The 15,275-nt window shown below is 37.7% G+C and overlaps 1 protein-coding gene across 2 annotated transcripts in view; it reads left to right on the top strand.

Annotated features, from left to right (window-relative positions):
• Window positions 1–15,275, top strand: part of ZDHHC17 (zDHHC palmitoyltransferase 17) — a 108,729-nt gene that overhangs the window by 65,990 nt on the left and 27,464 nt on the right. For both annotated transcript variants that reach the window (XM_055396613.2, XM_055396612.2), the window contains exon 8: window positions 882–1,007. In XM_055396613.2, coding sequence (XP_055252588.1) covers window positions 882–1,007 — 126 coding nt within the window. The remainder of the gene's footprint in view (window positions 1–881; window positions 1,008–15,275) is intronic.

Raw genomic sequence — 15,275 nt, forward strand, 5'->3', positions numbered from 1 at the left:
TTTTAAAGTAATTTTGAATATTCATCCTTAATTCTTGAAATTTGGGCAAACAAAATTATTTTTTCTTTTTAAGGAAGTAGATAAAAATGGAGACTATGAAATAGAATAAAAATGTAGGTATCTAACTACCAAAAGGAGAAATAAGATTTTAAATTAATAAAGGCATAAAGAAGCATAAATTTAGAATTGGGGACACTCATTTCTTATTTCTTACTTCCTTTAAAACATTTTAGTTCTGGTCATTTATACTTCCTGGCATTCTTTTTCTTGCAATTAAAGGGAGCTGCAAGTCTCTAACATGAGTTTAACTTTTTTGTTACTGCCCTAGTTCTCTTTGGAAGTTTCTGGATGGGTGAATGAAGTTACCATGATCAAGAATACCAATATAATAGTAGTAGAAGTGGAAGTTTCTCTTTTTCTTCTCTCTTCTCTTCTTTAGACTTCTTTCATCACTAAAATTAAACAGAGAGATTTCTGGCAGTTTGGTATTATAGCAGGATGGTTTGTAGCAATAACTGTTACTAATGAAACCTTTAAAGAATTTGGAAGAACTGCATAAACTTAGTGATAGCTTCTGATCCAGCAGGTGCTAAAATACCTACTTTTTGATTACTCTCTAAAATAAGTTAAAATGCAAGCCAGAAATAGTCTATAGAATAGGATGTGTAAATATATTTCTGACTGTACCTTAAGTAGAAAAACATACGTAATATATCATGTAGTCTTTAGTAACTGACTTTGCCAAATGTAAAAACAATGTTAATGAATTAATAGTGCTGTCTATCTTTGTGAAAGTGCTTTAATTTTAGCTAGTAACTAAAATATTCTGCTTTTTCTTTGTTTTTTTTTTTAATGTGAATTTCTTCTGCTTATATCATCAGGGAGAATCAGCACTTGATTTGGCAAAGCAGAGAAAAAATGTGTGGATGATCAACCATTTGCAAGAGGCACGGCAAGCAAAGGGATATGACAATCCATCTTTCCTTAGAAAGCTGAAAGCTGATAAGGTAAATCCATGACTGAAGATTTTCAACAGATAATCTTTTTAAGTAGAATTCACAAGTGTATTTTCTTAGCATGTGTGTAGGCTTTAGTCTTGGGATTGGCCAGTGTAGTTTTTAAAATATTATTTCACCCAGCTAAATAAAGGTAGATACCAAAGTTTAAGAAAGATGGGTATATGTGAAATTGTTTAGATGCCCATTCACTGCTAACATAAACTTTAATTCAGCTGCCTTTGTTAAGTTTTTATAGAGAGATAATAAAACTTTTCCTTTTAAGTGTATTTGTTAGTATAGTAATAAATTGTCAAAAATCTTAGTCCTTATATATTTTGAAACTACTTACATCTCTATAGTTAATTTAAGCTTTCCATTCTTTTGTAATATGTTGTAACTTTCATTGAGAGAGAGAAACTTCTTATTCAGTTCTTTACAGAAAGCTCTTTTTAAATCTTCCATAAAACCTTCAGTTTTAAACTGTATGATTTTTGCCTTAGTTGCCTAATTGTATAATTTCAAAACTAAGAACATTTTCCCCAAAAGAAGGATCTGTATTCCTTAATAATTTATTTCCTTAAAAGGAAAAATTAGCTGACTGATAGTTTTTTTGTATATATAAATAATTGATGAGATATTTGCTAACTTGTCAGTAATCACAATTTGAATGGCATTAAGCCCCTGGAGAAGGAAATGGTAACCCACTCCAGTATTCTTGCCTGGAGAATCCCATGGATGGAGAAGCCTGGTAGGCTACAGTCCACGGGGTTGCAAAGAGTCGGAGACGACTGAGCGACTGAACAGAACAGAACAGAAGCCTTGGGTATCATATATGTCTTATTCAGGCGGTTCTAATGGTAATACTTTTATATAAAGTTAACACTGATCTATCTGTTACCAAACAAAATAAGTGTGGGGTAAAGGGAAACAGATTTGAAAGCATGCCTCATTGATATGTAGGATTTAGACTTTCTTAATGTCCTAATGCGGAGAAGGCAATAGCAAGCCACTCCAGTACTCTTGCCTGAAAAATCCCATGAACGGAGGAGCCTGGTAGGCTTCAGTCCGTGGGGTCGCTACGAGTCAGACATGACTGAGCGACTTCACTTTCACTTTTCACTTTCACACATTGGAGAAGGAAATGGCAACCCACTCCAGTGTTCTTGCCTGGAGAATCCCAGGGACGGGGAAGCCTGGTGGGCTGCCGTCTATGGGGTCACACAGAGTCGGACACGACTAAAGTGACTTAGCAGCAGCAGCAGCAGCAGCAATGTCCTAATGAGCTGAAAAGTCCATTGGTCCATTAAACTTAGACATCAGAAGAATTAGATTTGTAGTTTATAAACTTGGCCATTTTCAGCCCCATATTTGAGGCTGAGGAGCAGTTTTTGCATGTCATGTCATCTTTTCATTTTACTATTTAGGTCTGATATTAAAAATAGTTAATTATTTATTGAGTGGGCCCAAAAGTTTCTTTCGGTTTTTCCATACAGTGTTATGGAAAAACCACAACAAACTTATTGGCCACCCCAATACTTCTGTGTTGCTCTGTCCTCCAGGATTTAGAGCAGTTTTGCTCAACAGAGTAAAAAATGGCTAATTTTTCATAATAACTAGGTCACTAATAAAAACATCTTTTGTTACTCTGGAACGTCTCATTATCTTTATGCTTTCATTTGCTTAGTGAAGTTTTAGATGTTTATAAAATTATTTATTATAGCAGTAATGAACTATATATCAGGGTTATGTGTTTGAATCCAGTTTCTTTTAAGAAAAGAGCTGCATTAAAAAGTTCTGCACAATTTTATTAACATTTGTGTATATTATTGTGATCAGTTCAGAAGTTGTATATTCCTGATTTTTTTGTTTTAGCTTTTTGCATTAGTAACTTTAAAAATATTATGTAATCTAAAGCGATCACTAGATAAAAATTCATGATTTCATTAACTGGGGCTTTATGAAATTAAGTACGTGCATTTGTATAGACTATTCTCTTTCCATCTCACATTAGAAAAATTTAAATTATGAACATGATTTGCTAGTCTGTGAAGTATGTTCTGTATTTAAAACTAAACAAGAAAACGCCCAAGACTCAATAGCTTTTTACTAAAAATAAGTCAGCCCAAAAGGAAAAAAATTATTTTTGGACACTGATAGTAGAAAGATATGAAAGGAATCTTGATGAGTTATAAGGAAATCTCTAAATTAGTGTTTCTCAACATTTAAAACCTCAGGATCCCTTCTGTTAGCAGTGAAAATCTCACAAGTATTGCTGTCTAATGTTTTTTATTAATTATGTAAAAACAAATCTGGGAAGATGGAGTAGATGTATTTTTCCCTGTTTCTTCTTGCCAAGTACAACTAAAAAACCTGGATATTATGTACAAAACAAATATAGGAAGACTGAAGATGGAGAGAAGGCGGCAGAGAGTTAGGGAGCTAAGGATCCAAAGAATAACGTGGTGGTGAGTTCCCTCCTTTTTCTTTTTTTGCTTCATATTTTCCAGAAGAGGAACTGACAAAGCCAACAACCCAGAATCATGAATGGGTGTGGACAAAAACAGCTCCCCCAAAAGCTTGCCCTTAAGCCAAAGACCACTAAAGAGACAGTGTATTTGGCAAGGTAGAAAGTTTTAGAAAATAAATTTCTGCTACAGCCAGAAACAACAGAAAAAATCTGTGGACCCACCCTGATTCATACCAGCAAAGACCTAGCTTTCCAACTTTACCACGCTATAATGATGTGCCCCAGCTTCTCTCCTGGGTTGGTGTCAGGGAAGGTCGAGTAGGGAGTAGGGATTTTCGTCCCCACTGGCTGTTAGTGAGGTCCCATCCCCTGCTGTGTTAGTGGTGATCACGTAGGAAACAGGAATGGGGCATTCCCAGCCAGGGCGTGTACCGGTGGAAGGACACTGGAGACTTGGAAGCCCCACTTCTGCCCATCAGTAATGAGGAGACCCCTCCTCAGTGTCAGTGAAGGCCCGCTTGGCATCCTGAGAAAGGTGTCTTACTTCCGTCCCCCTGCCTGCATCAGAGGAATCCACATGAAAGGTTTAAATAAGATCCAATGGCTCATAATACCCCAAATGTCCAGGTTTCATACAGAATTTGTTCATCAAAACAAGAATCAAGAAGATCTGACTGAATGGAAAGAGAATCATTAGATGCCAATGTAATATCAAAGATATTAGAATGATGTGACAAAAGATTTTAAAACAATCATCATAAAAAGCCTTCAGTGAATACTTGTCACACACTTGAAACAAGTGAAAAATAGAGGCTTAGTGGAGAAATAGAAATGTAGAAATAGACTGTAAAGAACCAAATGGAAATTGTAAAACTGAAAATTAATCAAAAATTTTTTAAAAAGTCAGTGGATGAGTTCAACAGCAGAAGAGAAGAGACGGAAGAATCAGTGACCTTGAAGACAACAGAAGGAAATAAACTGATGAAAACAAACCAGAGAATCTTAGGGGCCTGTGGTTATAACAGTGTATCTTAGGGGCCTGTGGTTATAACAGTGTATCTAACATTTATATGATTGGAGTTCCAGAAGAAAAGAGGGCGGGGCTGAAAACGTGCTCAAAGATATAATGGCCAAAAAATCCCCAAATTTGGCAAAAGACAGACTTGTAGATTAACAAGTAGAACAAACCCTGAACAGAGTCAACTCAATAAAATCCAAACCAAATGTATCATAGTGAAACTTCTGGAAACTAAAGACCGAGAAATAAAAATCTTAAACACCCCTTACCAGTAGGGATAAAACCATTCAGTAACAGTGGATTTCTATTCAGACACTGTAGAGGCAGAAGGAGCTGCTACATTTTCCAAATGCTGGATGGAAAGAACTATCAATTCAGAATCCTGTGTCCAGTGAAAATATGTTTCAGGAGTGAAGAAGAGCACATTTTTAGATAAAAGAAAAGTCAGAATTTGTAGACAGCAGTCTTGCCCTGAAAGTGGCTAAGAGACGTTCTTTAGACAGATGGGAAGTGATAAAAGAAAGACTCTTGGAACATAATATCAAGTAAGCAAAATTACAGGTAAATACAGTATACTTTCCTTCTTATTTTGCACCTTCCAAACTGTGTTTGACAGTTGAAACAAACATCACTATATTGTTTGCTGTGGATCTAAATGCATGTAGAGAACAGATTTGAGACAGCTTATATTGTAAGCAGGTGAGGACAGAGGGATAGTAACAGTGGTAAGGTTTCCACACTTCGCTTAAATTAGTAAAATGACATCAGTATACTGTGATAAGGTATATTTAAATTGTACTCAGAGTAAGCGCTAAAAAAGCTATTCAAAGAGATATAAATTCTGAAAAGCTTTTATAGATAGGAAAAGTTTTTCAGTAACTCACAAGAAGATACGAAAAAGAAAGCAGAAACAAAAACAGAACAAATAGAAAACAGAACATCAAATTATAGATTGATATCCTAACATATCAGTAATTAGAGGAACTGTGTGCTAAGTCGCTTCAATCACGTCAGACTCTCTGCGACCCTCTGGACTGTAGCTCCCCTCCCTCCAGGGGGTTCCCTGGGCAAGAATCCTGGAGTGGGTTGCCATGTCCTCCTCCAGGGGATATTCCTGACCCAGGGATCGAACCCTTATCTCTTATGTCTCCTGTATTGGCAGATAGGTTCTTTACCACTAGCACCACCCGGAAAGCCCAGAGTAACTATAAATGGTCTAAATATACCAATTAAAAGTCAGATATCAGCAGTGTGGATTAACCATGACTCGACTATATGCTGTCTGTAAGAAACTCACTTTGCCTACAAGAATATTGGAAAGTTGCTTATATGGGCAAGTAGCAGAATAGAAATGACGTATGATTCCAAAGGCAGGCAAAGACAGTACAAAAAGGAAAACTCCAGGCATATCTCATTTTATTGCATTTCACAGATATTTTTTCTCTCTTTTTTTTAACAAGTGAAGTTTTGTGGCAAGCTGCATCAAGTAAGTCTTGTTGGTGCCATTTTCAACAACATTTGCTTATTTCATGTCTCCATGTCACATTTTGGTAATTCTTGCAATATTTCAAACCCTCCACCAGCAAAAATATTATGACTTGATGAAGGCTCAGGTGATAGTTAGCACTTTTTAACAATATTTTAAAATTAAAAGATATGCTTTTTTTTAGACATAAGGGTATTAATAGACTATAATATAGTGTAAGCATAACTTTTTAACATTGAAATATAGTTGATGTCTAATATTATGTCAGTTTCAGATGTACTGCATAGTGATTTGACATTTGTATACATTATGAAATAATCACCACATTAAGTCTAGTAAGCATTTGTTCCTATATACATTTGTTATATTATTGACCATATTCTTTATGCTGTGTATTTCATCCCATGGCTTATTTATTTTATGACTGGAGGTTTGTGCCTCTTAATCTCTTTCAGCCCCAGCCCCTTCCCCTCTGGTGTCTCTGAGTCTGTGTTTGTTTTGTTTGTACTTTTAGATTCCCCATGTAAGTGAGACCACATGGTAGTAATATTCGTCCTTCTCTGATTTGTTCCTCCTAGCATAGCACCTCCCAGTCCATCCATGTTGTCACAGGCAGCAATACTCATTCTCTTTAATGTCCGAGTGATGTTCCATTCTGTATATAGATCATATCTTCTGCATCCATTCATACATCGATGGGCACTTAAGTTGCTTTTATATCATGGCTACAGTAAATAACACTGCAGTGAACACTGAGGTGTAAATATGTTTTCTGTTTAGTCCTTTTGTTTTCTTTGGGTAGATACCCAGAAGTGATATTTTTGGGTGCATGCGGCAGTTCTGATTTTACCTTTTTGAGGCCCCTCCATAGTGCCTGTACCGATTTACAGTTATACCAGTAGTCAGCAAGGATTTCCTTTTCTCCAGATCCTCGCCAGCATTTGTTTTTTTCTTGTCTTTTTGATGATATCCATTCTTACAGGTCTGAGGCGGCACCCTATTTTGGTTTCGATTCGCATTTCACTGGTCAGTGACCTGTCTGTTTTTGTGCCAGTGCTGTACCGTTTTGATTATCGTACCTTTAGTATAGTATGAGATCAAGGAATGTTATGTTTTATCTTTGTTCTTCTTTCTCAAGATTGCTTTGGCTATTCAGGCCATTTGTGTTTCCATACAAATTGTAGAATTGCTTGTTTTAGTTTTGTGAAAAGTGCCATTGGTATGTTGGTAAGGACCACATTGAATCTATAAGTTGCCTTGGGTCACATGGTTATTTACAATATTAGTTCTTCCAGTCTGTGAGAATGGTATGGTTTTCCGTTTGTTGTGCCATCTTCAGTTTCTTTTATCAATGTCTTAACAGTTTTCAGAGTACACATATTTTACCTCTTTGGTTAGATTTATTACTTGGTATTGTATTCTTTTTCATGCACTTGTAAATGGGATTGTTTTCTTAATTTCTATTTCTGATGGTTTGTTATTAGTATGTAAACCAACAGTTGAGTTTATTAATTTTATATCTTGCAACTACTCAATTCACTTATTAGTTCTAATAGATTTTTGGTGATGTCTTATATATAGTGTCATGTCATCTGCAAACAGTGACAGTTTTACTTCTTCCTTTCCAATTTGGATTCTTTTTTTCTTTTTCTTGTCTCACTGCTGTGGCTAGGACTTCTAATACTGTGTTCAATAAAAGTGGAAGAGTGTGCATCTTTTTCTTGCTCCTGATCTTACAGGAAATGTTTTCAACTTTTTACTGTTGAGTATGATGTTATCTGTGGGTTTGTCATATATGGCCTTTTTTACATTGAGATATGTTTCCTCTGTATGCACTTTTGTTGAGATTTTTATCATACATGAATGTTGAATTTTGTTAAAAACTTTTTATGTGTCTACTGAGATAATCATGATTTTTATTCTCCAGTTTGTATTGTAGTATATCATGCTGATTGGTTGGCTGTTTGGGTGGCTGGCCCCAGGTGGTGGTAGGAGCAGTGCTTGGGGTGTGCTGCCCAGATGGAGGGTGGGGCCAGGTTCTAGGGACCAAGAGGCTAGAGGGAGGATTCTAAACTGCTGCTTTCCATCCCTAGTGTTAGTGAAAGTGAAAGTCGCTCAGTTGTGTCCGACTCTTTGTGACCCCATGGACTATACAGTCCATGGGATTCTCCAGCCCAGAACACTGCAGTGGGTAGCCTTTCCCTTCTCCAGGGGATCTTCCCAACCCAGGGACTGAACCCAGATCTCCCGCATTGCAGGTGGATTCTTTACCAGCTGAGCCACCAGGGAAGCCTAGTGTGATTAGGGTAAAAGAACTTCCCCAAATAGCTGCCAGCGATTTTTGTATGTGTCGGGGTCTTTTACTTGCTTTCTGCCGCTCCAGAGGACTCCTCACGCTCAGCTTGTGGATCTGCTCCCGGCTTCTAACTGTTGCCTCTTTGGGTGGTACTTCAGAGCGTCTGAAAGTTTGCCAGTGCCCTTTAAAAGCAGAAGCTCTATTTCCTGTGGGCCTCCAGCTCTCCTGAAATGGGTCCTGCTGGTTTTCAAAGCCAGACGTGTAGAAGCTTTTCTTCTAGTATAGGAGGGCCTCTTGGCTGGGGAGCCCCACATAGGGCTTAACCCCCTTCTTCCTTGGGGAAGACCTCTAGGATTGTGATACTCCTTCCATTTGTAAGTCCACTGATCCTGGAGATGTGAGCTCTGTGCTTACCCTTCCTGCCATCTCATTGTAGTTCCACCTTTATTTCTTTAGTTATGGAAAATCTTTTCTGCTAGTCTAAAGGTTATTTTCCTAGAGAGTTGCTCTTCAAATGGTTGTAAAGTATTTGTATGCTGAAAAATTTTAAATGCCAATGAAAGAAATCAAGGATGATCTAAGTAAGTGGGGAGACTTACTGTGTTCATGAATTGGAAGATTCAATGTAGTAAATGTATCAATTGTTCTCAAATCCTGGCAAGATTTTTTTTTTATTTGTATAACCAAACTTACTTGGAAAGGCAATAGACTTAGAATACCTAAAACAATTTTGAAAAAGAAGAATCACTGTCTGCAGTTTTAACACCTGCTATATAGCTTCAGTAGTCAAGACTCTGTAGTGTTGCTGGAGAAATAAAATAATCAGTGAAACAGAATAGAGAGCCTAGAATTAGAACCACGAAGATGTGCCCACAGATGTTTGACAGATATGTAAAAACAGTTCTGTGGAGGACACATTATGTTTTCAGCAATTGATATTGGAGCATCTGGACATGCATAGGAGAAAAAACAAACCTCTACTCAGACCTCATACTGTATTAATAAATTAGCTCAAAACTGTTCAAGACTTAAATGTAAAATGTAAAAATATAAAAACCTAGGGCTCCACAAAGATTTGACATAAAAAGCATGATCCATAAAGGTAAAAATTGATCATTCAGATTTGAATCAAATTAAAAGCTTATGTTCTGTGAAAGACTGTGTTATTAAAATGTAAATGAAGACTACAGACTGGGATAAAGAATTTGCAAGCCACGTATCCAACAAAGGGACTAGTTTCCAAGATATATTAAGAGCTTTCAAAACTCAAAAGTGTAAAATCAAATAATCCAATTAGAAAATGGTTTAAAGAAGAGACATTTTTACCAAAAAGTAGAAAAGTGACAGGCACATTAAAAAATCTTCAACATCATTTTGGTCATTTGGGAAATTCAAATTGAAACTATAGAGACTTACTGTTATATACCTATCAGAATAACTGCAGTAAAAGTTACACCACCACTGGATGCTGATGAGGATGCTGAGGGACTCAGATATTGCTGGTAGACATGTAAAGCAGTACAGTACCCTGGAGAACAGTTCGGCATTTTCTTTTAAAAAACTTAACATTCAGTACCATACAACCCAGAAATTTTAAGTGTTTATCCAAGAAAAATGAAAACTGACCTTCACACAAAAATTTGTATGTGAATGTTTATAGCATTCATACTCATATATTCATAATATTCATTCATATATTCATAATAGATCCCAAATGGAAACAAAACCCCAAAGTCCTTCAGTGGGTGAATGATTGAAAAAACTAACACATTCATTCTGTGAAATATTCCTCAGCAATAAAAAGCATCTGCCTGCAATGCAGAAGACCTGGGTTTGATCCCTGGGTCAGGAAGATCCCCTGGAGAAGGAAATGGCAACCCACTCCAGTACTCTTGCCTAGAAAATTCCATGGACGGAGGAGCCTGGGAGGCTACAGTCCATGGGGTTGCAAAGAGTCAGACACGACTGAGCAACTTCAATAATAATGGTATATGCAGTAACCCAATGAATACTCAGAAAATTATGGTGAATGAAAAGCCAATCCTATAAGATTACGTACTATATAATTCCATTTATATAAAATTCTTGAAATGACAAAATTATGGAAATGTAGAACAGATTAGTGATTGGCAGAGGTTTATATCGGGGTGAAGGGTAAGGGATGAGGGAAGTTGCTTTAAAGGATGGAAATATTCCTTGTAGTGAGGGAGATAGTCTATATCTTAATTCTGTCAGTGTCAGGATCCTGGTTGTGATATTATAATACTGTTTTGCAAGATGGGAACTGGGTAGCGAGTTGGATCTTGCTACCTGGGAACTCTTGGGATCTTCCTGCACTTTTTATTAAAACTGCCTGACCCACAGCTCACATCATACTTAGTGATGAAAAGAAAGTATTTTAAGATTGGGAATAATACAAGGATTCCCACTCTTGCCACTTTTATTCAACATTTTATTCCTGGACACAGCAATTTAGAGAAGAAAAAGAAATTGAAAGAATCCAAATTGGAAAAGAAGTAAAACTGTCACTGTTTGCAGATGACATTATGCTATATGTAGAAAATCCTAACGATGCTAGTGGAAAACTGCTGATGCTGCTGCTAAGTCGCATCAGTCGTGTCGGCCTCTGTGCAACCCCATCGACGGCAGCCCACCAGGCTCCCCCATCCCTGGGATTCTCCAGGCAAGAACACTGGAGTGGGTTGCCATTTCCTTCTCCAATGCATGAAAGTGAAAAGTGAAAGTGAAGTCGCTCAGTCATGTCCGACTCTTCGCAACGCCATGGACTGCAGCCTACCAGACTCCTCCGTCCATGGGATTTCCCAAGCAAGAGTACTGGAGTGGGGTGCCATTGCCTTCTCCGGAAAACTGCTGGTGCTCATCAATGAATTTGATGAGCTTACTGGATGCAAATCTAATATATAGAAATCTGTTGCATTTCTATACACTGTCAATGAAATAGCAAAATGGGAAATTAAGGAAACAGTTTCGTTTACCATTACATCAAAAAGAATAAAATACCTAGGAATAAACCTGTCTAACTCCAATACTTTGGCCACCTCATGTGACGAGTTGACTCACTGGAAAAGAGTCTGATGCTAGGAGGGATTGGGGGTGGGAGGAGATGGGGACGACAGAGAATGAGATGACTGGATGGCATCACCTACTCGATGGACATGAGTTGGTAATGGACAGGGAGGCCTGGCGTGTTGTGATTCATGGAGTCGCAAAGAGTCGGACACGACTGAGTGACTGAACTGAACTGAACTGAATTGAAGGAGATAAAAAACCTGTACTCTTAAAAAACTATAAGCTACTAATGAGAGAAATTGAAGATGACACAAACAGACGGAAAGGTATATGATGCTCTTGAATTGAAAGAATCGGTATTGTTAAAATGACCATACTACCCAAGGCATCCTGCAGATTCAGCACAATCCCTATCAAATTACCAATGGCATCTTTCTTTGAGCTGGAACAAAAAAGTTGACAATTTCTTTGGAAACACAAAAGACCTGGAATAACCAAAACAATCTTGAGAAAGGAAAAGGGGAACTGGGAGAATCATGCTCCCTGACTTCAGACTATACTACAAAGCTATGGTAATCAAAACAGTTATAGTACTGGCACAGAAGCAGATATATATGGATCAGTGGACTAGGACAGAAAGCCCAGCAAGAAACCCACGCAGTTAGGTCAATTATCTACAACAGAGGAGGCAGAAATATACAATGAAAAAAAGACAGTCCCTTTGAGAAGTGGGTGCTGGGAAAACTGGACAGCTTCATGTGAAAGAATGAAATTAGAACTTTCTCTGACACCATGTATAAAAATAAGCTCAAAATATATTAAAGACCTAAACGTAGAACTGGATACTGTGAAACTCCTAGAGGAAAACATAAGCTGAACACTCTTTGGCATAAATCATGGTAATATTTTTCAGATCCATCTCTAAAGAGTAATGGAAATAAAAACAAAAAGAAACAAATGGGACCTAATTAAACTTAAAAGCTTTTGCAAAGGAAAGCATAAACAAAACAGACAACCTGCAGGATGGCAGAAAATATTTGTAAACGATTAATTTCTAAAATAAAAAGCTCATAATAGCTTAATATTAAAAGAAAACCCAATCAAAAAATGAGTGAAAGTCCTAAATAGACATTCCTCCAAAGAAGACATACAGATGGCCATGAAAAGATGCTCATTATCACTTATTATTAGAGAAATGCAAATCAAAACTACAATGAGGTGCCACTTCACACCGGTCAGTATATATTTACATATTCACAGATTGGCACCAGAGCACCCTGTCGCCTAATCCCACTCCCACCAATGTTCCTCTTTCTCCTGTGTGCTCAGTCATGTCCAATTCTTTATGACCCCATGGAACCTGTAGCCCACCAGGTTTCTGTCCATGGAATTTTCCAGGCAAGAATATGAAACAGGTTGCCATTTTCTCCTCCAGGGGATCTTCCTACCCCAGGGATTGAACCCATCTCTCTTACATCTCCTGCATTGGCAGGTGGATTCTTTGCCACCACTAGTCCCACCTGGGAAGCCTGCTGATCAGAATGGGCATCATTAAAATGTCTACAAATAATATATGCTGGAGAGGGTGTGGAGAAAAGGTAACTCTCCTATGATTTTGGTGGGAATGTAAATTGGTGCAGTCACTGTAGGGAACAGTATGGAGGTTCCTTAAAAAACTGAAAATAGTTACCATATGACCCAGCAACCCCACTCCTGGGCATGTATCCAGATAAAACTCTATTTCAAAAAGATACATACACTCGGATTTTCATAGCAGCACTATTTATAATAGCCAAGACATGGAAGCAGCCTAGATAAGATAAGGACAGTATATGTACGCAGTGGAATATTACTCAGCCATAAAAAATGAACTAATGCCATTTGCTGCAACATGGATGAACCAAGCTGCTGCTGCTGCTAAGTCACTTCAGTCGTGTCCGACTCTGTGTGACCCCACAGACGGAAGCCCACCAGGCTCCCCCGTCCCTGGGATTCTCCAGGAAAGAACACTGGAGTGGGTTGCCATTTCCTTCTCCAATGTGTGAAAGTGAAAAGTGAAAGTGAAGTCGCTCAGTCATGTCCGACCCATAGCGACCCCACGCTTAGGATCACATAAATCACTAGAATTTAAGCACTATGATAGCTTCCCAAGGAGGGACCTTGTCCACTTTATTTTCTCCAGTACCTGCAACAAGCAACTGGCAAGAGACCATATTAAGTCAGAGAAAGACAAATATACAATATCACTTATGTGTAGAATCTTTAAAAATGATATAAATGAATGTCTTTACCAAATAGAAATATACTAACAGACATAGAAAAGAAACTTACGATGACCAGAAATGATAATAGGGGGTGGGGGAGATAAATTAGTTAGGATTTTGGGATTAACACCTACACACTGCTATGTGTAAGATAGATAAACAACAAGTCCCTGCTTTGTAGCACAGGAAAATATATTCAGTGTCTCATAGTCCACAATGGTAAAGAATCTGAAAAAGAATATATAAACATTCCTTTATATATATGACTGAAATTACTTTGCTTTACACCTGAAGCTCATGCAGCACTGTAAATTAACTGTACATCAGTTTTTAAAATAGACTAAAAATTGCAATTATTTAAAAACAAGTGAAATTAACTGAATTGAAACTGGGTGGTATATTCACTTCAAAATCCCTTCAAATTTACTATATATTTGAAAAATTCTGTAATGAAATATAAAATAAAATTTTCTATGTCTATAAAAGCAGCATATCACCATTACATCTTTACAATATTGTAATACGTATATTAAATGACAGCCAGAAAAACATCCAGGAATCACACATGTAGGTTTTTACACAGGTGAAATGAGCTGATGTTCACACAAAAAATTATATGTAAATGTTTATGATGGCTTTATTTACAATCAGAAACTGGGAACAAGCATAGTCTCTCAGCTGGGGAATGGATAGCCAGACTGTGTTAAATTCTGTAATGGAATACTGCTCAGCATTCAAAAGGAACTTACTACTGATACATGAAACAAATGGATGAATGTTAAATGCATTACCTAAGTGAAAGAAACCAGATTTAAAAGACTGTATTCAGTATGATCCCTTTTTTGTGACATACATGCAAAGAAAAAGTCAAAGGACAGATCTCAGACTAGTGGTTGCCAGGGCTGTGCCTTGTGGCCCAGGGTGTTTAGGGGCTTGATGGGGCTGTGCTGTGTCTTGATATTCATGCTTGTTACACAACTGTGTATATTCATCAAAACTCAGAGAAGTATACACAAAAAAGGGTGAATTTCACTGTATGTAAATTGTATCTTAATTTTTAATAAGGACCTATATGTGGCCATTGCTGGGGGGAAACAAATGTCTTGACTAAAAACAAGCCAGATTAAAGATAATTTTAGAAAATACTTTTTCAAATGCCACACGTTCACCTTCTCTCCCACCAATACCCACCCTTACTCATATACTCTTCCCAATTATGCGTTCCCAATTACAAGGCTATGGTTTTTCCTGTGGTCATGTATGGATGTGAGAGTTGGACTGTGAAGAAAGCTAATCACCGAAGAATTGATGCTTTTGAACTGTGGTGTTGGAGAAGACTCTTGAGAGTCCCTTGGACTGCAAGGAGATCCAGCCAGTCCATTCTAGAGGAGATCAATCCTGGGTGTTCATTGGAAGGACTGATGCTAAAGCTGAAACTCCAATACTTTGGCCACCTCATGCGAAGAATTGACTCACTGGAAAAGACTCTGATGCTGGAAAAGGTTGGGGGCGGGAGGAGAAGGGGACGACAGAGAATGAGATGGCTGGATGGCATCACCGACTCGATGGACATGAGTTTGGGTGAACTCCGGGAGTTGGTGATGGACAGGGAGGCCTGGCCTGCTGTGATTCATGGGGTTGTGGAGGGTCGGACACGACTGAGCGACTGAACTGAACTGAATGTCTTGATACAAAATTCACACATAATAGAGATAA

This window comes from Moschus berezovskii, chromosome 6 (assembly GCF_049115385.1).
Source record: "Moschus berezovskii isolate FMDL1 chromosome 6, NW_MosBer_1.0, whole genome shotgun sequence".
Classification (NCBI taxonomy): Eukaryota; Metazoa; Chordata; class Mammalia; order Artiodactyla; family Moschidae; genus Moschus; species Moschus berezovskii.